Genomic DNA, 26,366 nt, shown 5'->3' with positions numbered 1-26,366 from the left:
TTCATTCATTCATTGGCTGCGTTGGGTCTTTGTTGCTGCACCAGGCTTTCTCTAGTTGAGATGAGCGGGGGCTACTTTTTGTTGCAGTGCACAGGCTTCTCACTGCGGTGGCTTCTCTTGTTGCGGAGCATGGGCTCTAGGCTCACGGGCTTCAGTAGTTGCAGCCCGCAGGCTCAGTAGTTGTGGCTTGTAGGCTCTAGAGCACAGGCCCAGTCGTTGTGGCGCACGGGCTTAGTTGCTCCACGGCACGTGGGATTTTCCCGGACCAGGGCTCGAACCCATGCCCCCTGCATTGGCAGGCGGATTCTTAACCACTACAGCACCAGGGAAGCCCCATAAAATCTCATCTTGATCCTTGAGATCCAATTGTAGTTTCCAAACTGCCCAACTAGTCTGCTTATCTTTGATTTTGCACCCTAGGGATGAAGACTGGAATGAATTCAATGATATTAACAAGATCATTATCCGGCAGCCCATCCGCACTGAGTACAAGATTGCTTTTCCTTACTTGTACAACAACCTTCCACACCATGTCCACCTCACTTGGTGAGAGAGCTAGAACCCAGCTGGGGGAAAGGAGAGGTGGGCGTTTAGGTTGGGCCAGGGCAGGAGAACCTTGGCTGACTCTTCTTTCATTTTAGGTACCACACTCCTAATGTTGTGTTCATCAAAACTGAGGATCCTGATTTGCCAGCTTTCTACTTTGATCCTTTGATCAACCCAATTTCCCATAGGCACTCTGTCAAGGTGAGAGGAAGGGACGTTTGACATCAGCTCTTCAAGAGAGACTTCCTGTCCGGGCAGAAGCGTTACTAGATAAAAATTCAGCTAGAGGGAGACGTGTTTTCCATCCTTAAGTGTTCCCCTCTAGCTGTAAGCTAACGTGAGAGTTTGGCACTTGGCTCAGACCACGTTATTGGTATAATTTTGTTTCTATGATTATCCATTTGGGTTTTATCATTTCTTCTCTGGGACTCTGTGTGGTCTTATTCTGGTCTGTTTCCAATGTGTTCTTTTTTTTTTTTTTTTAATCCTTTATTGAGCTGTAATTCACTACCACACAATTCACCTGTTTAAAGTGGATAATTCGGTGGTTTTTCGTTTATTCACAGACTTGTGCAACCATCACCACGGTTAATTTTAGAACATTTTCATTTCCTCAGAGAGAAACCCTGCACCCATTAGTAGTCATTCTATTTCCCTTGAATCTTCCTTGCCTAGGTAACTGCTAATCTGCTTTTTGTCACTGTAGATTTGCCTATTTTGGACACTTCATATAAATGGAATCATACAGTATGTGGTCTTTTGTGGCTGGGTCTTAACACTTAGCATAATGTCTTTGATGTTGATCCACGTTCCATTACGTTCTTAACATGAACAGATCTCCTTCCCCAAGCCCAGTTTTCGGAGCTTGGACAGAAGGTGATTGCAGTGTTCACCTCTTCCTGGTATTGGGGGGTCCCCTAGGAGACGTTCTGCTGGTGAGCCAGTTGGGATGTGAGGAGTGCTGCTTGCTTTCCTGGTTGGCCCTGCCTTGTTCTCTGCTCCCTTGGCCCCCTTTGCCCTGGCCCTTCAGGGATTCTCTTGTCAGGCAGCTCAGCTTCCATGGCAGATGTAGCCACTGTACTTGGCCCCAGAGAGTTTCCCTCTGATCCCAAGTGTCTGCCCAGATCAGCGGGAGCTAAATAAACCCTCGGGGGTTCTTCTTTCAGAGTCAGGAACCATTGCCAGATGACGACGAGGAGTTTGAGCTTCCAGAGTTTGTGGAGCCCTTCTTGAAAGACACACCCCTCTATACAGACAATACAGCCAATGGCATTGCCCTGCTTTGGGCCCCACGGCCCTTCAACCTACGCTCTGGTCGCACCCGCCGGGCCCTAGACATTCCCCTTGTCAAGAACTGGTAAGGCTTCTACCTGGGGGGATAGTAGTGGATGTACAGGAGGAAAGACTCCAGCTGGGTGGGCGTACATCCTTTAGCAGAGCGGCTGGAAGGAGAGATGGGCCAGGCTGTGGTGGGCTTGTTTTTTCAGGTATCGGGAGCATTGTCCTGCTGGGCAGCCTGTGAAAGTGAGGGTCTCCTACCAGAAGCTGCTTAAGTACTATGTGCTGAATGCCCTGAAGCACCGGCCCCCTAAAGCGCAAAAAAAGAGGTGAGGTGCCCTAGGGCCCCTGCTCAGACTTTTTCCATTCCAGAGATGATCAGGAGTCTAGCTCTCACTCCTTATTCCCACCCCAGGTATCTGTTCCGTTCCTTCAAAGCCACCAAATTCTTTCAGTCTACAAAGCTGGACTGGGTGGAGGTGGGGCTACAGGTTTGCCGCCAGGGCTACAACATGCTCAACCTTCTCATTCACCGTAAAAATCTCAACTATCTGCACCTGGACTACAACTTCAACCTCAAGCCTGTCAAGACGCTCACCACCAAGGTACCTGCGTTGGACCTTAGGGGTCTCCTGGGCTGAGGGATAGACTGGGTTTGCTCTGGCCTCTAAGGAGGGCATACATCCAGTCCAGACTATTGCTGACAAATGTTGTTTCTGTCCTTGGCCTCTTTTCTAGGAACGAAAGAAATCTCGTTTTGGGAATGCTTTCCATCTGTGTCGAGAGGTTCTGCGCTTAACTAAGCTGGTGGTGGACAGTCATGTGCAGTATCGGTTGGGCAATGTGGATGCCTTCCAGGTGAGGCTAGGAATGCCCAGTCCTGGCTCCAGGTGGGGAAGCTGGGTGAAGCCTGGGCTGATGGTGGATCTGGCTCTAGCTTAAAGCCTGATGGGGCAATTGTGTTGCAGCTGGCAGATGGGTTGCAGTATATCTTTGCCCACGTGGGGCAGCTGACGGGCATGTACCGGTACAAATATAAGCTGATGCGGCAGATTCGCATGTGCAAGGACCTGAAGCATCTCATCTATTACCGCTTCAACACGGTAGGACCCTGCCCTCGTATATTCATGTTCTCAGATCCATCTTAATTTTTCATCGAGTCAGGACTCTTTCCAGGCACCTGTTTAGAGAGAGGCTCTGAGTGTTTCATTACTGCCCTCATCTTGTGAATCTCAACACTTCCCCTCAAAGCCCACTTTTGGGTCTAAATAGAGAATCTCAGTGACTGGTTTCTTCATTTACTCCATTTTAGATATGGAGGTCTCAGAGTTTTCCCATTTTTTCCCTTAACTGCCATATGTGTGCTCTTTGCCTCACCTCTGCCCAATTTTCTGTTGTTGTCTGAATGCATAGTTAACTTGTATTCTTGATTTCTGCTTGGAATCCTAGGGCCCTGTAGGGAAGGGCCCTGGCTGTGGTTTCTGGGCTGCTGGTTGGCGAGTCTGGCTGTTTTTCATGCGTGGCATCACCCCTTTGCTGGAGCGATGGCTGGGTAACCTCCTGGCCCGGCAGTTTGAAGGTAAGTGGTTTTCTCCGTGTCCAGCTTCTCCCATTATCACTTCAAGGGTAGATCACGTGTGTTCCTGTACTGTCCCTTGTCCTTGTTTGAGACTGAGAATCCCTTCCTGTTGGATTGCCTCTAAGACCCAGTCTCCAATGAGTCTGACCTCGTATTCTGGGTCTTGGGCTTCGCTTTGGGGCCGTGAGGCTATCGAGCATTTACAGGATGGAAATTCCTCAGAAGCGTAGTTCTGAATATCTGACGTATCTTGTCTTGCATGTGCTGGGCTTTGTTTATACTTACTGATTTCATTATAACCATGGTAAGCAACGGCATGCAGGTAGAGACGCTTATTAGGAGCAACAAATCTTGCTTTTACTCACTTTCACTTCTAGGCCGACACTCAAAGGGGGTGGCAAAGACCGTAACAAAGCAGCGAGTGGAGTCACATTTTGACCTTGAGCTTCGGGCAGCTGTGATGCATGACATTCTGGACATGATGCCTGAGGGGATCAAACAGAACAAGGCCCGGACAATCCTGCAACACCTCAGTGAAGCCTGGCGCTGCTGGAAGGCCAATATTCCCTGGAAGGTGGGCATCTCCCCAACTCCGAGGAGGCATAGACATCATCTTCCTGGGCTCAGGATTACCACTTCTGGAATGTCTTAGGGGGGCATGTGGCTCCCATCACTTTCTCATTGTGCCTTTTGCACTTTTAGGTCCCTGGTTTGCCAACACCTATAGAGAATATGATCCTTCGATACGTGAAGGCCAAGGCTGACTGGTGGACCAACACTGCGCACTACAACCGAGAACGGATCCGCCGTGGGGCCACTGTAGACAAGACTGTTTGCAAAAAGAACCTGGGACGCCTCACTCGGCTCTACCTGAAGGCAGAACAAGAGCGGCAGCACAACTACCTAAAGGTTGGGCAGAGTAGGCTGGGCTTGGTGTGTGGGGGTGGGCAGGAGGGTGGACTGCGAAGTTGGGACCATACCTTGCCCTGGTGGGATTGGGCTATGGTGGGAAGCTAATTCTCATGTCCACTTTGCAGGACGGGCCTTACATCACAGCAGAAGAAGCGGTGGCAGTGTATACCACCACTGTGCATTGGCTGGAAAGCCGTAGGTTCTCACCCATCCCATTCCCCCCACTCTCCTACAAGCACGACACCAAGTTGCTCATCTTGGCCTTGGAGCGGCTCAAGGAAGCTTACAGGTGAGGAGTAGAGTAGACAGGCTCCTGTGGGGAGGTCACGGGGGAAGAATGGCATCATCGTCAGAGTCCAAAGAAAGAAGGCCTTCTGGGGATGGCTTCCTCTTGGTTTTCCCTTTCACCTTTACTCTTGCCTTGTTAGTGTGAAGTCTCGGTTAAACCAGTCGCAGAGGGAGGAGCTAGGTCTGATCGAGCAAGCCTATGACAACCCCCACGAGGCATTGTCCCGCATCAAGCGTCACCTCCTCACACAGAGAGCCTTTAAAGAAGTGAGTCCGATACCCTCCACGTTTTCCTTTGGCTTTGTGGTTCATTCACGGCACCCGGGTGGCAGGTTGCCTCAGGTGATTGGTGGGTTGGTGTGAGCCAGCTTCCTTGTCCCACAGGTGGGCATTGAGTTCATGGATCTCTATAGCCACCTGGTGCCAGTGTATGATGTGGAGCCACTGGAGAAGATAACTGATGCCTACCTGGACCAGTACCTGTGGTATGAAGCTGACAAGCGCCGCCTGTTCCCACCCTGGATCAAGCCTGCTGACACAGAACCACCTCCTCTGCTTGTTTACAAGTGGTGCCAAGGTAAAACTTTCCTGGGCTTGCCCTCGAGGAAGGGAGATGAATTAAGTTCTGTGTGAAATTTCTCATCCAGTCAGCATAATTAGTTTACTGTCTTGGTGCGTGGAAACGGTGTTGAGGTTATGTTGAGCACAGCTGACTCTCCTAGCAATACAGATGAATGAATAGAGTGGTTGTGTGATCAGGTTATGAATGGGATATAGCTCCTGTAGGCACTAGTTCTGAAACGGAATTTCTAACCTGCTGGAGACCTGTGTTTCCTACTCCTCAGGCATCAATAACCTGCAGGACGTGTGGGAGACAAGTGAGGGCGAGTGCAACGTCATGCTGGAGTCCCGATTTGAGAAGATGTATGAGAAGATAGATTTGACCCTGCTTAATCGGCTGCTGCGCCTCATCGTGGACCACAACATAGCCGACTACATGACAGCCAAGAACAATGTCGTCATCAACTACAAGGTGTGTCTTGGGGGCAGGGTGGCAAGGAATTGGGGGAGGGGTAGTCGTCTGGCCCACTGAGTTGGGATTTGCTGTGGGGAGGGCAAAAGAGGATGGGCCCCGAGAAGCCTGGGACTTGGCCATGGTCAAGAGTTGTCTTTCTTTCTAGGACATGAACCATACGAATTCATACGGGATCATCAGAGGCCTGCAGTTTGCCTCATTCATTGTACAGTACTATGGCTTGGTTATGGATTTGCTTGTGTTGGGATTGCACCGGGCCAGTGAGATGGCTGGTCCCCCTCAGATGCCAAACGATTTTCTCAGTTTCCAAGACATAGCCACTGAGGCTGCCCACCCCATCCGTCTTTTCTGCAGATACATCGATCGCATCCATATTTTTTTCAGGTGAGGGCTTGCCTGGATTGTTATCCTTGCAGGATGTTGAGGTACATGCCCAGCTTCTGGAAGCAGCTCTTGTACCTTAGTTGACTTGCTGCTGGGTTGGGGCTCTAAAATGGGATGATCCTGTGAGTAGGGTGCATGTTGGGGGTGGCCCCCGTCTGTGGAGCTGTAGGCCTCATGAGGTCGCAGTGTGCTTGGCCCTCAGCGTCGCACCTTGTCTGGTGTAGGTTCACGGCAGATGAGGCTCGGGACCTGATCCAGCGTTACCTGACAGAGCACCCTGACCCCAACAATGAAAACATCGTTGGCTATAATAACAAGAAATGCTGGCCCCGAGACGCCCGCATGCGCCTCATGAAGCATGATGTCAACTTGTGAGTCTAAGTTGGGGCCGTGGGAGCTGGAATCAACCTGAGGGACCCAGAGGACAATTAGAGGGAATTTATAAGGTGGTGTCCTGGGTGGGAGGGTGTACTCTGTTGGGATATCATCAGTCTGGCCTTTGAAGGGAAGTTCCTTCTAGGAGACTGATGTGACCCTATGTTCTCTGTGGGCAGGGGTCGGGCAGTATTCTGGGACATCAAGAACCGTCTGCCACGCTCAGTGACTACAGTTCAGTGGGAGAACAGCTTCGTGTCCGTGTACAGTAAGGACAACCCCAACCTGCTGTTCAACATGTGTGGTTTTGAGTGCCGCATCCTGCCTAAATGCCGCACCAGCTATGAGGAGTTCACCCACAAGGATGGGGTCTGGAACCTACAGAATGAGGTACAGCCTGGAGCGGGACCAGGGGGTAGTAGGAGTAGCATTACCGTGCCTGTACATCCTGCGTAGGTGGGGGTGAGGTATACTGCGCACCTTTTCATTGTCAGTCAGTTGAGCTCTGTTGGCAGGGTAGGGCTCAGTGGTGGTTCTTGTCCCTGTGGCAGTTCCAGAGATAGTTAACCTTGAGCTTATGGTTTAGGTTACTAAGGAGCGAACAGCTCAGTGTTTCCTGCGTGTGGATGATGAGTCAATGCAGCGCTTCCACAACCGTGTGCGTCAAATTCTGATGGCCTCTGGCTCCACCACCTTCACCAAGGTACGTACAGCAGTAGTGTCCTTTGTCTGTCTCACATCCCTTTCAGCTCTTCCCTCCTTTGCTCTCCTTTTTTCCCAACTGTGTCCAGTGTACTAGTCTCCATGCTTTATGGTACAGCAGCTTAGAGTGTCAAATCACCTCACAGTTGTTTCCTGAGAATTCCCTGTAGGAAATCTATAGCCTACTTCTGTGTAGTTGTGATGATTCTAAGTTAAGGTCAGGGTAGAAATTGGATTTTTAAATTTGAACAAAAATCAGCATTTTTGCATTGTCCCCAGGCTTGTTATCCAGGTCATACAGTTCATCTTTTGACCCGTAACATAATGTGCATGTTAAAAAGCAAGTATAATGAGCTATATCTCAGTGTTTATTTCCCCTTCAGTTGTTTCCAAAGGCCCAGCTGAAGGCAGCTGGAATTGAAAAAGAGTAATCTGAGGATTTGTTAACTGTGTGTGCTTAAGTTTCTGCAAGGTTTAAAAAGTCGCCTTGCTCTTTTCTGCTGCCTTCCCGTTCCACTAATGGTGCACATGAATGTCCTGGCTGATACTCTCAAGGGCATCAGTAATGCCAAAAAGAGAGGGAAGTGCTAGGTTGTTATTAGGTTGTGTTCCAAAGTCACTGTCCAGTTTCTAACTGTAATAATGAGGCAGGGTTACACTGGTGAATTTGAAATCATTGATGATCACAGAGCGGGCAAAACTGTGAATTTCACAGGCAAGTTAAACAAGTGATGTGATCAGCCCCGGATTTGCTGTGCAACTCAAAGATCTAGAAAAATAGCAGAATATTCTGCTCTTGCCCTATCAGTTTGGTTTCATGTACTGACAACTCAGCTGGCATTGTGGACCACAAAGAAGCAAGACATAAAAACACACAGGGAGTATTCTTTTTCTAGGAACGTTATATATACATAGAAATAAAATGCCTCAGTGGATTAAAAAAAAATCGCATCATCCTGGTTTCTCTTAGAATAACTCTTAGTTGTAACATTTTCTCTCCTTCTGGCCTTCATATCCCTTTAAATATGCAGCATATAAAGAAGGTTTCCAATTTTTTAGTAATAGTTCTGTTAAGGATACTATATTTTGCGGTACACGGGCCTCTCACTATTGTGGCCTCTCCCGTTGCAGAGCACAGGCTCTGGACGCACAGGCTCAGCGGCCATGGCTCACGGGCCCAGCCGCTCCGCGGCATGTGGAATCTTCCCGGACCGGGGCACGAACCCGTGTCCCCCTGCATCGGCAGGCGGACTCTCAACCACTGCGCCACCAGGGAAGCCCAAGGACACATTTTTTTTATCTTAATATTCCTTACCTAAAGTCCCTCATGATACTTTTTTTTTTTTTTTTTTGAGTGTAGTGCAGGAAAAAAGTGTTTTGTCTTTTTAGGTTGGTTTATATTGTCTAAGAGTCAGATAACAGGAATTGTGTAACTCATTCATTGCATTTGTGTTTGTTGATAGCCACTGCGTTCAAGGCGTTACACACACACTACATGTGACATACAGTCTCTGCCTTCCAAGAGCTCACTACCTAGTTGGAGAGAGAATACATAGTCCAGAGAACTACAGTACAATGTGTTTATAGAGCTCTTGTGTTACTTGGGAATCTGTGATAATCCTCAGGTTCATGACTGTAGCCCAGTCTGGGAGAGGAAGAGAGAAAGACTTCCTGAAAGAAATAACATGTGAGAGGCAGGTGAGGGAGAGCATTCTTTCAGCCAGAGGTATGAAGAGGTAGCCAGCGTGGTACATGTGAGGCCATAAAAAGTTTGGGTTTACAGCAATAAAACTGTGGAGGAGATGGAGGCTGGGTAGGTAAGCAGAGCTAGATCATGGAGGGCATCGCCTGCCTTGTTAAGAATCCCATAAGAGTCCCAGGGGACTTCCCTGGCAGTCCAGTGGTTAAGACTCTGGGCTCCCAATTCAGGGGACACAGGTTCGATCCCTGGTTGGGGAACTAAGATCCCGCGTGCCACATGGCGTGGCCAAAAATAAAATTCCATAAGGGTCTTGAGCATGGGAGTGACTTTTTCAGATTTCCGTTCCGTGTTAGGTGGTTCACTCGTGCAGCTGTGGGGAAGATGGATTCAGAAGAGGAGGAGGAAAGATGAGGTTTGGGGACTACTGCTGAAGTCCAGATAGAGATGATGAGAACCGTGAACATACGCAGAGGGGAACAGATTGGATAGATAGTAGGTACAGTCAGCAGAGCTTCATTTTGGTGAAATGCCAGAGGGAAAGGAAGTCAAAATAACATTCAGTTTTTGGCATGGGTGGCTAGGTGAATGTTGGTGCCATCAGCTGGAAGACTGCAGAAAGAAGAGCAGGTTTAGGAGAGAAGATAAATGAACTCAGTTTAGGATATGAAAAGTTTGACGTTCCTGAGAACATCCAGATAGAGGTTCCAGCGGGCACTTATTTGTATCGTATTTCTTCAGTTCCAAAATACATATATGGGTGTGTGTATTTAGTGGTACCTCTTAGATTTGATGAAAAGCATTATGAGTTTGAAGCTCCAGGAAGAGAAACGAGGTGAGAAAGTAAGAGCGACTAGGGGCAACTTAGAGGTTCCTGTAGGATGTCCAAGTGGAGATAACTTTGGAATCTGAAGCTTGGGGAAGATGTCTGGGTTGCAAATATAGATTTAGGAGTCTGTCAATATGAAGGAGATGGTTGAAAACTCAAGAGTGAGCAAGATTATTTGGGGAAATTGTAAGGAGCAAGAAGAGCAGAGGGGTGAGTTTGGAACCGTAGGGAACACTGAGCAGCATGGCCAGACTGGGAGAGCACCGGGCCATGGATGCCAAGCCTGTCAGGAATTGGGATGGGCACTTAACAGTGTCAGTTGCCTAAGTGTGTTTCAGTCAGATAAGGCCCGAAGTATCCATTGGATTTGGCAGTCAGGATGTCATGGATGACCTTAGCAAGAGCTGTTTCAGGAATATGGGGATAAATGCCAGATTGCAGTGGGTGAGGCTTTATGGGAAGTGAGGGAGTGGAGCCAGCAAGCACTGTCAGTTTGCCAGAGCAGGAGGAGGAGGAGGAGGGACATTAGACGCCACCTAGAGGGAGATAGAAGTCAAGGCAGGTATTTTAAAATGGGAGTGATGGGAGTGTGTGTACAGTAAGGAGCCAGTAGTGGTTCAGAGTGCAGCAGAGAATCCTGGTAGGTGATGGAACGGTGTCTGCTCCGCAGGGATAGAGTAAAGGGAAAACAGAGGGAAGCATCTTCTGAACCTAGTAGAAAGAGGTCTGCATAGTTGTGAATATAGATAAGTTTAGTGGGAAGTTATAACAAACCTTGCATTTTTCAGCTTCACCTGGGCTGGAGTGAGGGGCAGGAGGTGCTGGACTTGAGCACAGTGGTGAGGGTGGGATTCGATTGTTGAAGAAACTGCACTGAGGGTTTTAAGAGAGTGAAGACAACTGTGAGTGAGTGTGGGCTCTTCCCAGAACTTCTTAGCTTCTCAAGCTCTCAGCAACGGGCTGGAGAAGGTGGATAGATTGTAGTGCTGATTTAGGACTAGGGTTTTGCCAGAGGGCTGTTGTGGAGTGGTAAGGGGCTGGATGCAGGAGAATCAAGGGTGCTAGCCCCTACTGGAATCCTGGATATTGGGAGGGAGAGAAGGAAGAGACCAGAAGAGGCCAGTGGCCTTGGGAAAAAATACAGGGATCAAAGGAATATATGTGTGAGAGGTAAGAGCCTGAGTAAAGGAGGACTGTCAGAGGTCAGGTAGGCAGTTTAATATAGTCCTTAGAATAATGGGTTCTGGAGTCAGACTAGGTTTAGTCATAGCTCTACCACATTACTCTTGGGATCTGGGTTAAGTCACCCACCCACTCTGGGCCTTAGTTCCCTCATCCATAAAATGGGGGTACTGATATGCTAGCTAGCTCAGAGAGCTTTTGCGAGAAATGATGCTTATAATAAACTATATTACTCAACAGATTTTGTAATAAATGTTTGCTGTCATTGATTAGAGGCGTCTCAGAGATTATGATCAGATAGTACAGTATTGGAATTTGTTTCCTGAGGTGTGTTAAGGTAAAGCAGTTCTTGTAATAAAATTTCTTGGTCCTCCAAGGTTGATAATACAAGGGAAATCTCCAGTAGGGCTAGAGGTGGCTGGACCTTATGGCGCTATTCTTGTCCTTCCCCCCAGACTCACTTGTAGTTATTACTGATGGGGGCACTTTAGGTGCTACCCCCATTCTTGCTTTATGTACATGCAATGCAGTAGCCCAGGCTTCGAGCCAGGACTCCTTCAGTCCTAGTAGTAGCTATGAAATAAGACTGGAACATTTAAACAAGACTTTGATATGGGCCAGGAATAACAGAAGGAAAATAGAAATGCACCACATTAGATCATATGACTTATAAGGTGCAGCCTACTTAGCTTTAGCTTATGAAGGACCGTAAGGCCACCTTCCTGCTGAGTTCCCTGTCTTCCCACAAACAGCATTCTCTCTGTCCTTCACCAGGGAATCCCTTTAAGCATGTGTAGATGACTTAAAGTCTAAAGCCAAGAGGAAAAGAACATCTTTGCCTGGCAGTAGATGTATTTCTCTGTTCTTGTTTTGTTTTGATTTTTGTTTTACATTATTTATTTTTTGAAAACTTTGTTTTTTTAGAACACTTTTAGATTTATAATAAAATTGAGAGGAAGGCACAGAGATTTCCTATTAACCCCTGCCCCCACATGTGCAGAGCCTCCTCCATTATCAACATTACTCACCAGAGTGGTACATTTTTTTTTACCAAGGATGAGCCTACATCGACACATCATAACCACCCAAAGTCCTTAGTTTACCTTAGGGTTCACTCTTGGTGGTATATATTCTGTGGGTTTGGGCAAATGTATAAGAACACATATCCATCATTAAAATATCATAGAGAGTATTTTTGCTGCCCTGAAAGTCCTCTGTTCTCTGCCTGTTCATCTCCCCTGCCCCAGCTATGTGTTTAGTTTTAGATGGAAAAAATTTGTTGTCTAATGTACCATGGTTCAAAAGGACACAGTAAAAGTTCCCATTAATTTTTTACCAGTTACTTTTTCACTTACAGTAAAAAGAAATTAAATACTAACAGAACCCAGAAAACACCCAGAATCCCATCATCCTAACATCAGTTTTATTTTCCACATTCCCATCCAAGTTGGTCATGTGCCATGATGGGCAGGTTATGTGAATTGAATTTGTTTTTTTTATGAAGACTTAATATGTGTGAAGTTCTTACCATGGTACCTAGTACATGGAATCACTCAGTGTTATTCTCTTTCTTGCCTCCCCTCATCCCCAGGAACTTCTGCTGTTCTTAAAGTAATGTGATAACTCCTTGGGAATTCATACTTACTCCTTAATGGGAATAAAGCACCGGTAACTGCAGCAGAACTGGAGTGTTCTGTGATACAAACCATGCAGCTTGTGATTCAAAAGACCAAATACAGTCAGAGAACTTACTAAGACTCGGAGTTGTCTTACTGAAGTCTATTTGCTTTATTCCCAAATCTAGCCCATTCTGGTCCCCAGCTCTCCGCTCTCGTTGCTATAGGTCTGTTGCCTTGGTTGTCTCATCCTGAGCACAAGCTAGATGCTCAGTTTTGCTTTTGTGATTTGATTCAGGCTGTTACCTCATCCAGGAGTCACTTCATCCTGCCTGTCTGAATACTATTTGCTCAAGGCTAATTCCTGTGATAACTCCAGCCAATGTGATCTTTCACTTCAAGAATTGCCTAGCAAACGTATTCCTTACCTTAAAGTGTTGATTATATCGTTTGGTATTTTGTGGTTGCTCTCTTTTTCAAAGATTGATCTTTTGGTTTCACTGATTTTTTTTTTTAATTTAATTAATTTATTTTTGGCTGCGTTGGGTCTTTGTTGCTGCGCGTGGGCTTTCTCTAGTTGCAGTGAATGGGGGCTACTCTTCATTGCAGTGTGCGGGCTTCTCATTGCAGTGGCTTCTCTTGTTGCGGACCACGGGCTCTAGGTACGTGGGCCTCAGTAGTTGTGACGCATGGACTTAGTTGCTCTGCGACATGTGGGATCTTCCCGGACCAGGGCTCGAACCTGTGTCCCCTGCATTGGCAGACGGATTCTCATCCGCCACCAGGGAAGCCCAGTTTCATTGATTTTTATTTTTCTCTTTTCTGTTTCATTGATTCTGCTCTTTTGCTTACTTTGGGTTTAATTTGCTGTTAGTTTTCTAGTTTGTTAAGGTAAAAGGTTAGATGATGACAATTTTGGACCTTTCTTTTTTTTTTTTTTTTTTGCGGTATGCGGGCCTCTCATTGTTGTGGCCTCTCCCGTTGCGGAGCACAGGCTCCGGACGCGCAGGCTTAGTGGCCATGGCTCACGGGCCCAGCGGCTCCGCGGCATGTGGGATCTTCCCAGACCGGGGCACGAACCCGTGTCCCCTGCATCAGCAGGCAGACTCTCAACCACTGCACCACTAGGGAAGCCCTGGACCTTTCATTTTAATAGAAATATTCAGTGCTGGAAAATCTCCTTTTAATAAAAGCACTGCTTTAGCTGCATCCCTCAAGTTTTTTTTTTAATTAATTTATTTTTTATTTATTTATTTTTGCCTGTGTTGGGTCTTCGTTGCTGCGTGCCGGCTTTCTCTAGTTGCGGCGAGTGGGGGCTACTCTTCATTGAGGTGCCCAGGTTTCTCATTGCGGTGGCTTCTCTTGTTGCGGAGCACAGGATCTAGGCACACGAGCTTCAGTAGTTGTGGCACGGGGGTTCAGTAGTTGTGGCTCGTGGGTTCTGGAGCGCAGCCTCAGTAGTTGTGGCACAGGGGCTTAGTTGCTCCGTGGCATGTGGGATATTCCTGGACCAGGGCTCAAACCCATGTCCCCTGCATTGGCAGGTGGATTCTTAACCACTGTGCCACCAGGGAAGCCCCTGTACCCCTCAAATTTTGATAGGTTTTCATTTTCATTCAGTTAAAAATGTTTTCTAATTTCCCTTGTGAGTTCTTTTTTTGTCTTTTTTTTTTTTTTTACTCAAATTATATATGTATTTTTAAAATTTATTTTATTTATTTATTTGGCTGCATCAGGTCTTAGTTGCGGCACGCAGGGTCTTCAGTCATGGCATGCAGGATCTTTCAGTTGCAGCATGCGAACTCTTAGTTGCGGCATGAATGTGAGGTCTAGTTCCCTGACAAGGGATCAAACCCGGGCCCCCTGCACTGGGAGCGTGGAGTCCTAGCGACTGGACCACCAGGGAAGTCCCTCTCTTATGAGTTCTTATTTTACCCATAGGTTACTTAGAAGTATGTTGTTTAATTTTCAAATATTATTTGAGGGGTTTTCCAGGTGTTTTTCTTTTATTAGTATCTAGTTTAATTCCATTATGGTCAGAAAACACTCTTTATGATCTTAGTTTTCTCAAGTGTATTTAGACTTGTTTTATGGTTTAGCATATATAGTGACTGCCTTCGCGTGTACTTGAGAAAGAATCTGTATTCTGCTTTGTTGGGTTTTACAAATGTCATTTAGGTTTAGTCAAGGGATTGTGTTGTTCAACTCCTTCTATGTCTTTTTTTTTTCTTATGTCTATTTCTATCAATTACTGAGAGAAGATTGTCATAAGTCGTGGATTTATTTCCCTTTTCAGGTTCCTCTTTTTATTTTGACTTTAGAGACACCATTCACTTTGTTAAAGACATCCAAGCTTATAACATAAAGACACATGACATTTTTTCAGAAATTTATATCTTTTTTGAGTACAGAAGAATGTCTGAAGTTCAGACTGCTCTGGTAGCTTTTAAATATTTAGTCAAGTTGGGCAAAGCATAATTGGCTTGGCTTACAGGTGGAAAACCAAGGAAGAGTCGTCAGGAGGTTAGCAGGCTTAGGGGAGTAGGGAGCCATCTCACTGAGACCAAAATGCAAACTGACAAACTTTTTGTCCAAGAACCTGCATATGGGTGATGACCAAGGAGTTGTGCCAGGTGGAATGCTGTATCATGTACCTGAAGATACAGCTAGAATTAGAAATGAACTTTACAACTGATGCACACATAGACATTTCAATAGATAGAAGCAACTCTGTTGACACCCCAGCAAGAAATATGTATTGTTCATACTGTTGGGCATAATTATTTAATTTTTTTTGAATCTTATGCTTAAACAGGTCCATGATATTTTGCTTCATATATTTTGAAGCTCTGTTATTAGGTATACAATATATTTATTATTTTTTTAAAGATTTAATTTTATTTATTTTTTGCTGCGTTGGGTTTTGTTGCTGTGCATGGGCTTTCTCTGGTTGCAGCGAGTGGGGTTGCTCTTCGTTGCCGTACACAGGCTTCTCCTCACAGTGGCTTCTCTTGTTGTGGAGCATGGGCTCTAGGCCTGCGGGCTTTAGTTGTGGCATGCGGGCTCAGTAGTTGTGGCGCACGGGCTTAGTTGCTCCATGGCACGTGGGATCTTCCCGGACCAGGGATCAAACCCGTGTCCCCTGCATTGGCATGCAGATTCTTATCCACTGTGCCTCCAGGGAAGTCCCTAAGTATGTAGTATATTTAGAATTACTATATCTTCTTAACGAATTGACTCCTTTATCATCATGAAATATTCCTCTTTATTCCTTGTAATATTCTCTGTTCTGAAGTCTACTTTGTCTGATATCAGTAGTGCCCCTCTAGCTTTGTTTTGTGTGTGCATGGATGTCTTTTTCCATCCTTATATTTTTAATCTGTGTCGTTATTATTAAAGTTATCTTCTTATAGATTGCATTTAATTGGTTCTTGCTTTTTAAATTCAGGTTAACAATCTTTACCTTACAAATAGTCTAAACACTCCAATTAAGTTTAATATGACTGTTAATGTCATTGAGTTTAAACCTGCCATCTCATCCTTTGTTCTTTATTCTGCTTTTTTCCTCTTTTCCTGCCTTCTTTTTAATTTATTTTTTAAACAGGAGAAAATCAAACGAAAGTTTCATAACATATATATGTGGGAGAGACCCAGGAAAACTGAGTAACTCATTTTCCTGCCTTCTTTTGGATTGAGTGGGGTTTTGGTATGATTTTAATTTATCTCCACACTTCACTTATTAACTACACTTCTTTGTTTTTTATTGGTTGCTCTAGGGTTTACAGTATACATCTCTGACTTACTGTGACCACTAGTCTAGTATCACGTTACATATTGTACGAGAACCTTTCAATAATGTACTTTCATTTTCCTCCTCATTTTTTGTAGTGTTTGTGTTTTTTTGGCCACGCCCCACGGCATGCAGGATCTTAGTTCCCTGACCAGGGATCAAACCCGTGCCCCCTGCAATGGAAGTGAGAAGTCTTAACCACTGGATGGCCAGGGAAGTCCCTGTAGTGTTTTTGTTATATGTTTTAACTGTACCTGTATTATAAACACAGTGATACTTTGTTACTGTTTTGGCTTTAAACAGCCTTTTTATCTTTTACAGAAATTACAAAATGAAAAAAAAAAAAGTCTTTTACATTTTACCCACATACTTACTATTTCTGGTGTTCTCCATTACTTTATGTAGGTCCAGGTTTCCATCTGGTATTGTTTTCCTTCTGCTTAAAGAATTTCCATTAACATTTCTTGTAGTAAAGGTGTACTGGCAGTGAATACACTCTGCTTTTGTTTGTCAGAAAAAGTGTTTATTTTGCCTTCATTATTTTTTCTGCAGCTTTACAATGTTGTTAATCCCATCTGTACATTTTAAAATTTCAGATATTGTAATTTTTATCTCTAAAAGTTTCATTTGGGTCTTTAACATCTTCTGTTTCTTTCCTCATTATGTTCATGTTTTTCTTTATATACTCAAGCATAATTATAAAATGTTCAATAGCTGTTGTAAGATCTTTGTCTACTAATTCCATCATCTGTTGTTTCCAGGTCTGTTTGTACTGATTGATTTTTCTTCTGTTTATGGGTAATTTATTCCTACTTCGTTGTATGCATCCAATATTTGATTGGATGCTAGAAATTGTGTAATTTATATTGATTTATGGATTTTGTTATATTCCCTTAAAGAGTGTTGGGTTGTGTTCTGGTGTACAGTTCAGTAACTTGTGGTTTAGTTTGATCCTTTTGAGGCTTGCTTTTAATTTTAAGCTTCTTAGTTATAGTGAATCCAGAGCACCCTTTCTTCTGGGGCTAATTTATCTCCACTACTAAGTTGATAACTTTCTATGGACTATACCTAATTCCCATTTATTATGAAGTCTCTGTATGGCTGGCGGGAACACAAACTGTTGTCAACCTTATGTGAGCTGTGGGACTTGTTCAGCTTACTGATCTGGTGGTGGTTCTTTCTTTGACCTTAGAGGTTTGTTTTTTTGTTTTTTTTTTTAACATCTTTATTGGAGTATAATTGCTTTACATTGTTGTGTTAGTTGCTGCGGTATAACAAAAAACTATGAAATGCTTCACGAATTTGCGTGCCATCCTTGCACGGGGGCCATGCTAATCTTCTCTGTATCGTTGTAGTTTTAGTATATGTGCTGCCGAAGCAGGCATGACCTCGGAGTTTTATAGCCTGCAAATGGATCCCTTCGTGGGTCTTCAGAGATCTCTCTCTCTCTCTCTCTTTTTTTTTTTTTGGTTGCGCTGTGCAGCTTTTGCAGTATCTCAGTTCCCTGACCAGAGATTAACTGGCGCCACAGCAGTGAAAGCCCAGAATCCTAACCACTAGGCCACCAGGGAACTTGCAGATCTCTTTCTCTTTTTTTGAAGTATGACTGACTTACAATATTATGTTAGTTTCAGGTAAACAATATAGTGATTTGCTCTTTTTACACATTACAAAATGATCGCCAGGATAAGTCTAGTTACTATCTGTCACCACACAAAATTATAATATTCCCTATACTGTACATTACATCCCCGTGACTTACTTATTATAACTGGAAGTTTGTACTTCTTAGTCTCCCTCAACTATTTCACTCATTCCCCCACCCTTCCAAGTATCTGTGTTGTTGCAGATGGCAAGATTTCATTCTTTTTTATGCCTGAGTAATATTTCTGTGTGTGTGTATACATACCACATCTCCTTTATCCATTTATCTATCAATAGACATTTAAGTTGCTTCCATACATTGGCTATTTCAAATAATGCTGCAGTGAACATGGGGATGCACATATCTTTCCGAATTAGTGTTTTTGTTTTCTTCGGATAAATACCCAGGAGTAGAATTGCTAGATTGTATGGTTGTTCTATTTTTAATTTTTTGAGGAACTTCCATACTGTTTTTTATAGTGTCTGCACCACTTTACATTCCCATCAGTAGTACGGTAGTACACGAGGGTTCCCTGTTCTCCACATCCTTGTCAATGCTTGTTACTTGTCTTTTTGATAATAGCCATTCTGGCAAGTGTGAGGAGACATCTCGTTGTGGTTTTGATTTGCATTTCCTTTATGATTAGTGATGTTGAGCATCTTTTCATGTGTCTATTGGACACCTTTATATCTTCTCTGGAAAAATGTCTCTTCAGCTCCTCTGCTGAAAAGACATTTTAAATCAGGTTTTTGTTTTGTTTTTTTTTATGTTGAGTTGTATGAGTTCTTTGTATTGGGTTGGCCAAAAAAGTTCGTTCATAAGATGTTATGGAAAAACCTGAATGAACTTTTTGGCCAACCCAATATTTTGCGTATTAACCCCTTATCAGATATATCATCTGTAAATATCACCTCCTGTTCAGTGGGCTTTCTTTCCATTTTGTTGATATTTCTTTTGCTGTGCAAAAGCTTTTATTTATTTATTTATTTTTGGCTGTGTTGCGTCTTTGTTGCTGCGTGAGGGCTTTCTCTAGTTGCGTCCAGCGGGGGCTACTCTTCGTTGAGGTGTGCAGGCTTCTCACTGCAGTGGCTTCTCTTGTTGAGGAGCATGGGCTCTAGGTGTGCGGGCTTCAGTAGTTGTGGCTCGTGGGCTATAGAGCACAGGCCCAGTAGTTGTGGCACACGGGCTTAGTTGCTCCACAGCATGTGGGATCCTCCTGGACCAGGGATCAAACCTGCGTCCCCTGCATTGACAGGCGGATTCTTAACCACTGCGCCACCAGGGAAGCCCCTGTGCAAAACCTTTTTAGTTTGATATAGTCGCATTTCTTTTTTTTTTTTTTTTGTGGTACGTGGGCCTCTCACGGTTGTGGCCTCTCCCGTTGCGGAGCACAGGCTCCAGACGCTCAGGCTCAGCGGCCATGGCTCACAGGCACAGCCGCTCCATGGCATGTGGGATCTTCCTGGACTGGGGCACAAACCCGTGTCCACTGCATCGGCAGGCAGACTCTCAACCACTGCGCCACCAGGGAAGCCCCGTTTGTTTTTTTTTTTTTCTTTTCTTTTCTTTCTTCTTTTTATTTATTTATTTTTTTCCCCATTTCTTAATTTTTTGTTTCCCTTGCCTGAGGAGATATATCCAAAAAAGTATTCCTAAAACTAAGGTCAAAGAGAGTACTGCCTGTGTTTTCTTCTAGGAGTTTTTGGGTTTTTTAAATAAATTTATTTATTTTATTTTTTGCTGCATTGGGTCTTCATTGCTGCGTGCTTTCTCTAGTTGTGAGCGGGGGCTACTCTTCGTTGCAGAGCACGGGCTCTAGGCATGCGGGCTTCAGTAGTTGTGGCTCGTGGGCTCTAGAGTGCAGGCTGAGTAGTTGTGGTGCACGGGCTTAGTTGCTCCGCGGCATGTGGGACCTTCCTGGACTGGGGCTCGAACCTGTGTTCTCTGCATTGGCAGGCAGATTCTTAACCACTGCGCCACCAGGGAGGTCCCTCTTCTAGGAGTTTTATAGTTTCAGGTCTTACATTTAAATCTTCTATCCATTTTGCCTTTATTTTTTGTGTATGTTGTGAGAAAGTCCAGTTGGATTCTTTTACATTAGCTGTCGCTGTCTTTTCCCCAGTGTATATTCTTGCTTTCTTTGTTGTAGATTAATTGACCATAACAGCATGGGTTTATTTCTGGGCTCTCTATTCTGATCCATTGACCTATGGGTTTGTTTTTTGTGCCACTACTATACTGTTTGAGTACCGTAGCTTTGTAATATAGTTTGAAATCAGGAGGTGTGATACTTTCTACTTTGTTCTTTATCAGGATTGTTTTGGCTTTTCAGGGTCTTTTGTGTTTCCATACAAATATTAAAATTATTGGTTCTAGTTCTGTGAAAAATGTCTTTGGTATTTTGATAGGGATTCCATTGAATTTGTAGATGGACTTGAGGGTGTGGTCATTTTAACAATATTCTTTTTTTTTTTAATGTATTTATTTTTCGCTGTGTTGGGTCTTTGTTGCTGCGCACGGGCTTTCTCTAGTTGCGGCGAGTGGGGGCTGCTCTTCATTGCAGTGCATGGGCTTCTCATTGTAGTGGCTTCTCTTGTTGCAGAGCATGGGCTCTAGGCACATGGGCTTCTGTAGTTGTGGCATGTGGGCTCAGTAGTTGTGGCTCGCGGGCTTAGTTGCTCCGTGGCATGTGGGATCTTCCCAGACCAGGACTCGAAGCCATGTCCCCTGCAGTGGAAGTGTGGAGTCGACCACTGGACCGCCAGGGAAGTCCCTCACCAAGTTCTTACAGTTTTCCAAGTACAGGTCTTTTATCTCCTTGGATTGAGTTATTCCTAGTTGTTGTTTGGTTTCGTTTGGGTTTTTTTGGTTTTTTGTTTTTTAGATTTTTTTTTTTTCCCTTGGTCGTACCGTGCAGCATGTGGGATCTTAGTTCCCCAACCGGGATTGAACCTGTGCCCCTTGCATTGGAAGCATGGAGTCTTAACCACTGGACCACCAGGGAAGTCCCTGGTTTGGTTTGGTTTTTTGATGCAATCATAAACGGGATTGTTTTCATAATTTCTTTTTCTGATAGTATTCAGAAATGCAATAGATTTCTCTACGTTAATTTTGTATCCTGCCATGTTACTGAATTCATTGATGAGTTCTGATAGTTTTTTGGTGGTGTCTTTAGGATTTTCTATGTATATCATGTCATCTGCAAACAGTGACAGTTTCACTTTTTTCCAATTTGGAATTTTTTTTAAAATATATTTATTTATTTATTTTTGGCTGCATTGGGTCTTCGTTGCTGCGTGTGGGCTTTCTCTGGTTGCAGCGAGCGGGGGCTACTATTTGTTGTTGTGTGAGGGCTTCTCATTGCGGTGGCTTCTCTTGTTGTGGAGCACGGGCTCTAGGCCTGCGAGCTTCAGTAGTTGTGGCACGTGGGCTCTGGAGAGCGCACGCTCAATAGTTGTGGCACATGGGCTTAGTTGCTCTGCAGCATGTGGGATCTTCCCAGACCACGGCTCAAACCTGTGTCTCCTGCATTGGCAGGCAGATTCTTAACCACTGTGCCACCAAGGAAGTCCCTGGATTTCTTTAATATCTTTTTCTTGTCTGGTTGCTGTGGCTAGGACTTTCAATAATGTGTTGAATAAAAGTGGTGAGAGTAGGCATCCTTGTCTCATTTCTGATCTTAAAGGAAATTCTTTCAGCTTTTTTTTTTTTAATTTTTTGGCTGTTCCGCATGGCATGTGGGATCTTCCCTGCGCCACCAGGGAAGCCCAACTTTATGTTTTTATTGAAATGAAATTCACACTTTTAAAGTATACAATTCAGTGGTTTTTATTATATGCATAAAATTGTGCAGCCATAACCACTAATTCCAGAACATTTTCATCACCCCACAAAGAAACCCTATACCCATTAGCAGTCACTCACTCCCCATGTCCCTCCCTGCCCCAGTCCTCTGGCCACCCCTAATCTACCTCCTGTCTGTATGGATTTGTTTCTTCTGGACATTTCATATAAATGGATCATGTATGTGACCTTTTTCATCTGGTTTCTTTCACTTAGTATAATGTTTACAAGGTTTATCCATGTTGTAGCATACATCAGTATTTCAGTCCTTTTCATGGCTAAATAATATTCCATAATATGGCTGTACACCATTTTGTTTATTTGTCAGTTGATGGACATTTGGTTTTTTTCTACTTTTTGGCTATTATGAATAATGCTTTTGTGAACATTTGTGTACGTATTTTTGTGTGGACATATGTTTTTATTTCTCTTGGGTATATACCTAGGAGTAGAATTGTTGGGTCATATGGTAACTCTTTTTAACCTTTTGAGGAGCTGCCAGGCTGTTTCAATGTGGCTGCACTATTTCATATTCCTACCAGCAGTATATGAGAGTTCCATTTTCTCCACATCCTTGTAACTATCTTATAGCCATTGCAGTGGGTGTTAAGTAGTATCTCATAGTGATTTTGATTTATACACACTTCCCTAATGACATTGAGCTCAAATCTTTCTTGAGAACTAGGGAGAATATGACTAATTGTATCTGGTGGTTCCTAGCCACACACCCTGTCCCTGCAATGACTTCTATAATTTACTTCTTTTTCACTATCTTCAGATTGTGAATAAGTGGAACACAGCTCTTATTGGCCTTATGACATACTTTCGGGAGGCTGTGGTGAACACCCAGGAGCTCCTGGACTTGCTGGTGAAGTGTGAGAACAAGATCCAGACACGAATCAAGATTGGCCTCAACTCCAAGATGCCGAGTCGCTTCCCCCCTGTCGTGTTCTACACCCCTAAGGAGTTGGGTGGACTTGGCATGCTCTCAATGGGCCATGTGCTCATCCCCCAATCTGACCTCAGGTAGGACTTGGCTGAAAATCTTGCTAGACCCTGAGGGAAGGAGATGTTTCTTTAGTTTCAGTTTTTATTTTTTATCTAATCTTGGTTGTGTCCCCAAACAGGTGGTCCAAGCAGACAGATGTAGGTATCACACACTTTCGTTCAGGAATGAGCCATGAAGAAGACCAGCTGATTCCCAACTTGTATCGCTACATACAGCCCTGGGAGAGTGAGTTCATTGATTCTCAGCGGGTCTGGGCTGAGTATGCACTCAAGAGACAAGAGGCCATTGCGCAGAACAGGTGGGCATCCAGGAGGGCATAGCAGTCCTTTTGAGTGGTGTGACCTTTGAGTCCTGCCTGGAGGTCAGGAGTAGAGCATGCCGTATTTTTATGGAGTCAAGGAAGTAGGTTGTATGTCTGACCCTGTTTATCCTTGGCCAGGGAGGAATGCTGGACTCTTCATATGAGTATTTGTTTTAACTTTGATCTTTTTTCCTTGGCAGACGACTCACCCTAGAAGATCTAGAGGATTCATGGGATCGTGGCATTCCTCGAATCAACACCCTCTTCCAGAAGGACCGGCACACACTGGCTTATGATAAGGGTTGGCGTGTCCGAACTGACTTTAAGCAGTACCAGGTACGTGGAGGGGATAGTGGAGAGATTTTCCCTGAATCAGGAGAGTCTGTGGCCATGCTGGGAACCTGGAGCAGTGGGCACCCAGAAGCTTCACCGTACCTACCTTGCCATCTAGGTTTTGAAGCAGAACCCTTTTTGGTGGACACACCAGCGGCATGATGGAAAGCTCTGGAACCTGAACAACTACCGTACAGACATGATCCAGGCCCTGGGTGGTGTGGAAGGCATTCTGGAACACACTCTCTTCAAGGGCACTTACTTCCCTACCTGGGAGGGGCTTTTCTGGTGAGGATTCTGTTCTCCCCTTACAGTGACCTCTCACATGTCACAGCCCTCTGAGCTCATCCCTCATATGCTTTTGTGTTCTACTGCGGTGTTTCCCACACAGCCACCCCAGGAGGTCAGCAGTGCTCTGGGGGATGGCAGGACGTCACTTTACCTCGTCTCTTCTGCTTCCCAGGGAGAAGGCCAGTGGTTTTGAGGAGTCTATGAAGTGGAAGAAACTAACCAATGCTCAGCGATCAGGATTGAACCAGATTCCCAATCGTAGATTCACCCTCTGGTGGTCCCCAACCATCAACCGAGCCAACGTGAGTGTGATTGATAGACATGGGAGATGGGAAGCTAAAAACAAGAGTTTCTACTTCCTTAATTACATCCTGAGAACCTCTCGGTCTCTAGTGTCGCTCTTTTTTTCCTGTCAGGTATACGTAGGCTTTCAGGTGCAGCTGGACCTGACAGGTATCTTCATGCACGGCAAGATCCCCACACTGAAGATCTCTCTCATCCAGATCTTCCGAGCTCACCTGTGGCAGAAGATCCACGAGAGCATCGTTATGGACTTGTGTCAGGTGGGCTAGAATTGAGGGGAGACGATGCCACAAAAAGTCAGATCTGCTCTCTCTTTTGGGTATGGGAAATCCACCCTCAGAGCTCCAAGGATGAGACTTCTGTTGAGGTCCCAGGTGCCACATTATCTTAAGTTCTATGAGCCCTCATTCTAAGTGGGCTTCCATAACCAGTCATAACCTTTCCACCTTTGCCTCCAGGTGTTTGATCAGGAACTGGATGCACTGGAAATTGAGACAGTACAAAAGGAGACAATCCACCCCCGAAAGTCCTATAAGATGAACTCTTCCTGTGCAGATATCCTGCTCTTTGCCTCCTATAAGTGGAATGTCTCCCGGCCCTCATTGCTGGCAGACTCTAAGTAAGTGCCTTACGACCCAGCCCTAGGCATCTAAGAAGCTTAGTTTTACTATTCTAGCAGCACTGCTTTAGAAATTGTCCCTGGTTGCCTTTCTTTCTAATTTGAAACAAGTTCTACCCATGATTCTGTTAACACCCTCAGCGAGGTCTGCTAATTCTCTGGTGGGTCTTCTGATCTGGAACAGGCAGAGGGGTTGGTTTTGAGATTCAGACGTAGTGATTGAGAGTTCTTGTGGCTCTGGGGATATTGGTTGTGCCAGTGTCTTCCTGGAAGCCTAGACTCCTGACCCCTTTCCACCCTCAGGGATGTGATGGACAGCACCACCACTCAGAAGTATTGGATTGACATCCAGTTGCGCTGGGGGGACTATGATTCCCATGACATCGAGCGCTACGCCCGGGCCAAGTTCTTGGACTACACCACAGACAACATGAGTATCTACCCTTCGCCCACAGGTGTGCTCATTGCCATCGACCTGGCCTATAACCTGCATAGGTAAGTTGAGGCTCAGAAGCATGTATTGATATTTTTCATCAGCCCCACACTTTATTGTATTTATTTGTTTATTTTAAAAGATTTATTTATTATTTATTTTTGGGTGCGTCGGGTCTTAGTCACGGCACGCGGGATCTTTGTTGAGGCATGCAGAATCTTTTGTTGTGGCACACGGGCTCTTCGTTGTGGCACGCGGGCTTCTCTCTAGTTGTGGTGTGCGGGTTTTCTCTAGTTGTAGCATGCAGGTTCTAGAGTGCATGGGCTCTGTAGTTGTGGCGTGTGGGCTCTGTAGTTTGCGGCGTGCAGGCTCTCTAGTTGAGGTTCGATGATGAAGATGGCCCCATTGAGAGGCTTGGTGGTCAGGTTCCCTTCAAAGGTCTAAGGAATGAGTGAGAGCTCAGTAGTTGTGGCGCACGGGCTTAGACACCCCGTGGCATGTGGGATCTTAGTTCCCGGACCAGGGATCGAACCTGCGTCCCCTGCATTGTAAGGCGGATTCTTTACCACTGAACCACCAGGAAGGAAGTCCCTTAATTTTTATTTTACATTGCAGTATAGTTGATTTACAATGTTGTGTTAGTTTCAGGTGTACAGCAAAGTGATTTAGTTATATGTATACATATATCTATTGTTTATAGGATATTTTTCCCATATAGATTATTACAGAGTATTGAGTAGAGTTTCCTGTGCCATATACAGTAGGTCCTTGTTGATTATTTATTTTATATATAGTAGTATGTATATGTTAATCTCAACCTCCTAATTTACCTCTCCCCCCTGCCCCGTACTTTAATATACACGTGTTTTTTTTAGTTTGCCCAGGTGAGGTGAGGTTGGCCGTTTCCTCCACTGGTGTCACTGACTCTTTCTTCCCTGCCTCTATGTACATGAACAGGCACTCATTCTCAGCCTGACCAACAGCCTTTTCTTCCCCTGTAGAGTCGCAGTTTGCCTTGTTCCTGGGACTGCCAGCCTGGTCTTGACCTTTCTTGCCTCTTCCACCCTCACAGTGCCTATGGAAACTGGTTCCCTGGCAGCAAGCCCCTCATACAGCAGGCCATGGCCAAGATCATGAAGGCAAACCCTGCCTTGTATGTGTTACGTGAACGGATCCGTAAAGGGCTGCAGCTTTATTCCTCTGAGCCCACTGAGCCCTATCTGTCCTCTCAGAACTATGGTGAACTCTTTTCCAACCAGATTATCTGGTTTGTGGATGACACGAATGTCTACAGAGTGACTATCCATAAGGTGAGAGTTAGATGCAGCATGTGGGTGTGGGGTTCTGTATATGCCTGTGGGAGGGTGGCCGGG

At 45.0% G+C, this 26,366-nt stretch overlaps 1 protein-coding gene, 1 non-coding gene and 1 pseudogene across 2 annotated transcripts in view; 2 read left to right on the top strand and 1 right to left on the bottom strand.

Moving 5' to 3' along the window:
* The window catches only part of PRPF8 (pre-mRNA processing factor 8), a 36,634-nt gene that overhangs the window by 4,634 nt on the left and 5,634 nt on the right, over window positions 1-26,366 (top strand). The window contains exons 7-33 of the mRNA XM_030861853.2: window positions 421-546; window positions 642-747; window positions 1,713-1,903; window positions 2,034-2,153; window positions 2,240-2,429; window positions 2,563-2,682; window positions 2,793-2,927; window positions 3,274-3,403; window positions 3,781-3,977; window positions 4,106-4,312; window positions 4,441-4,604; window positions 4,744-4,870; window positions 4,988-5,180; window positions 5,449-5,636; window positions 5,785-6,023; window positions 6,248-6,394; window positions 6,578-6,788; window positions 6,985-7,101; window positions 22,483-22,730; window positions 22,832-23,011; window positions 23,215-23,350; window positions 23,466-23,635; window positions 23,811-23,940; window positions 24,055-24,201; window positions 24,400-24,560; window positions 24,864-25,055; window positions 26,066-26,303. Of these exons, the coding sequence (XP_030717713.1) occupies window positions 421-546; window positions 642-747; window positions 1,713-1,903; window positions 2,034-2,153; window positions 2,240-2,429; window positions 2,563-2,682; window positions 2,793-2,927; window positions 3,274-3,403; window positions 3,781-3,977; window positions 4,106-4,312; window positions 4,441-4,604; window positions 4,744-4,870; window positions 4,988-5,180; window positions 5,449-5,636; window positions 5,785-6,023; window positions 6,248-6,394; window positions 6,578-6,788; window positions 6,985-7,101; window positions 22,483-22,730; window positions 22,832-23,011; window positions 23,215-23,350; window positions 23,466-23,635; window positions 23,811-23,940; window positions 24,055-24,201; window positions 24,400-24,560; window positions 24,864-25,055; window positions 26,066-26,303 (4,510 nt within the window). The remainder of the gene's footprint in view (window positions 1-420; window positions 547-641; window positions 748-1,712; window positions 1,904-2,033; window positions 2,154-2,239; window positions 2,430-2,562; window positions 2,683-2,792; window positions 2,928-3,273; window positions 3,404-3,780; window positions 3,978-4,105; window positions 4,313-4,440; window positions 4,605-4,743; window positions 4,871-4,987; window positions 5,181-5,448; window positions 5,637-5,784; window positions 6,024-6,247; window positions 6,395-6,577; window positions 6,789-6,984; window positions 7,102-22,482; window positions 22,731-22,831; window positions 23,012-23,214; window positions 23,351-23,465; window positions 23,636-23,810; window positions 23,941-24,054; window positions 24,202-24,399; window positions 24,561-24,863; window positions 25,056-26,065; window positions 26,304-26,366) is intronic.
* LOC132594172 (small ribosomal subunit protein uS8-like) lies at window positions 7,620-7,996 on the top strand (annotated as a pseudogene).
* Window positions 17,495-17,599, bottom strand: LOC115856235 (U6 spliceosomal RNA). The gene has a single exon (XR_004040757.1). It is a non-coding gene; the product is annotated as a U6 spliceosomal RNA (small nuclear RNA).

This window comes from Globicephala melas, chromosome 20, assembly GCF_963455315.2.
Source record: "Globicephala melas chromosome 20, mGloMel1.2, whole genome shotgun sequence".
Lineage (NCBI taxonomy): Eukaryota > Metazoa > Chordata > Mammalia > Artiodactyla > Delphinidae > Globicephala > Globicephala melas.
Note: the sequence above shows the minus strand (reverse complement) of the source record. Positions and strands in the feature narration are given on the sequence as shown.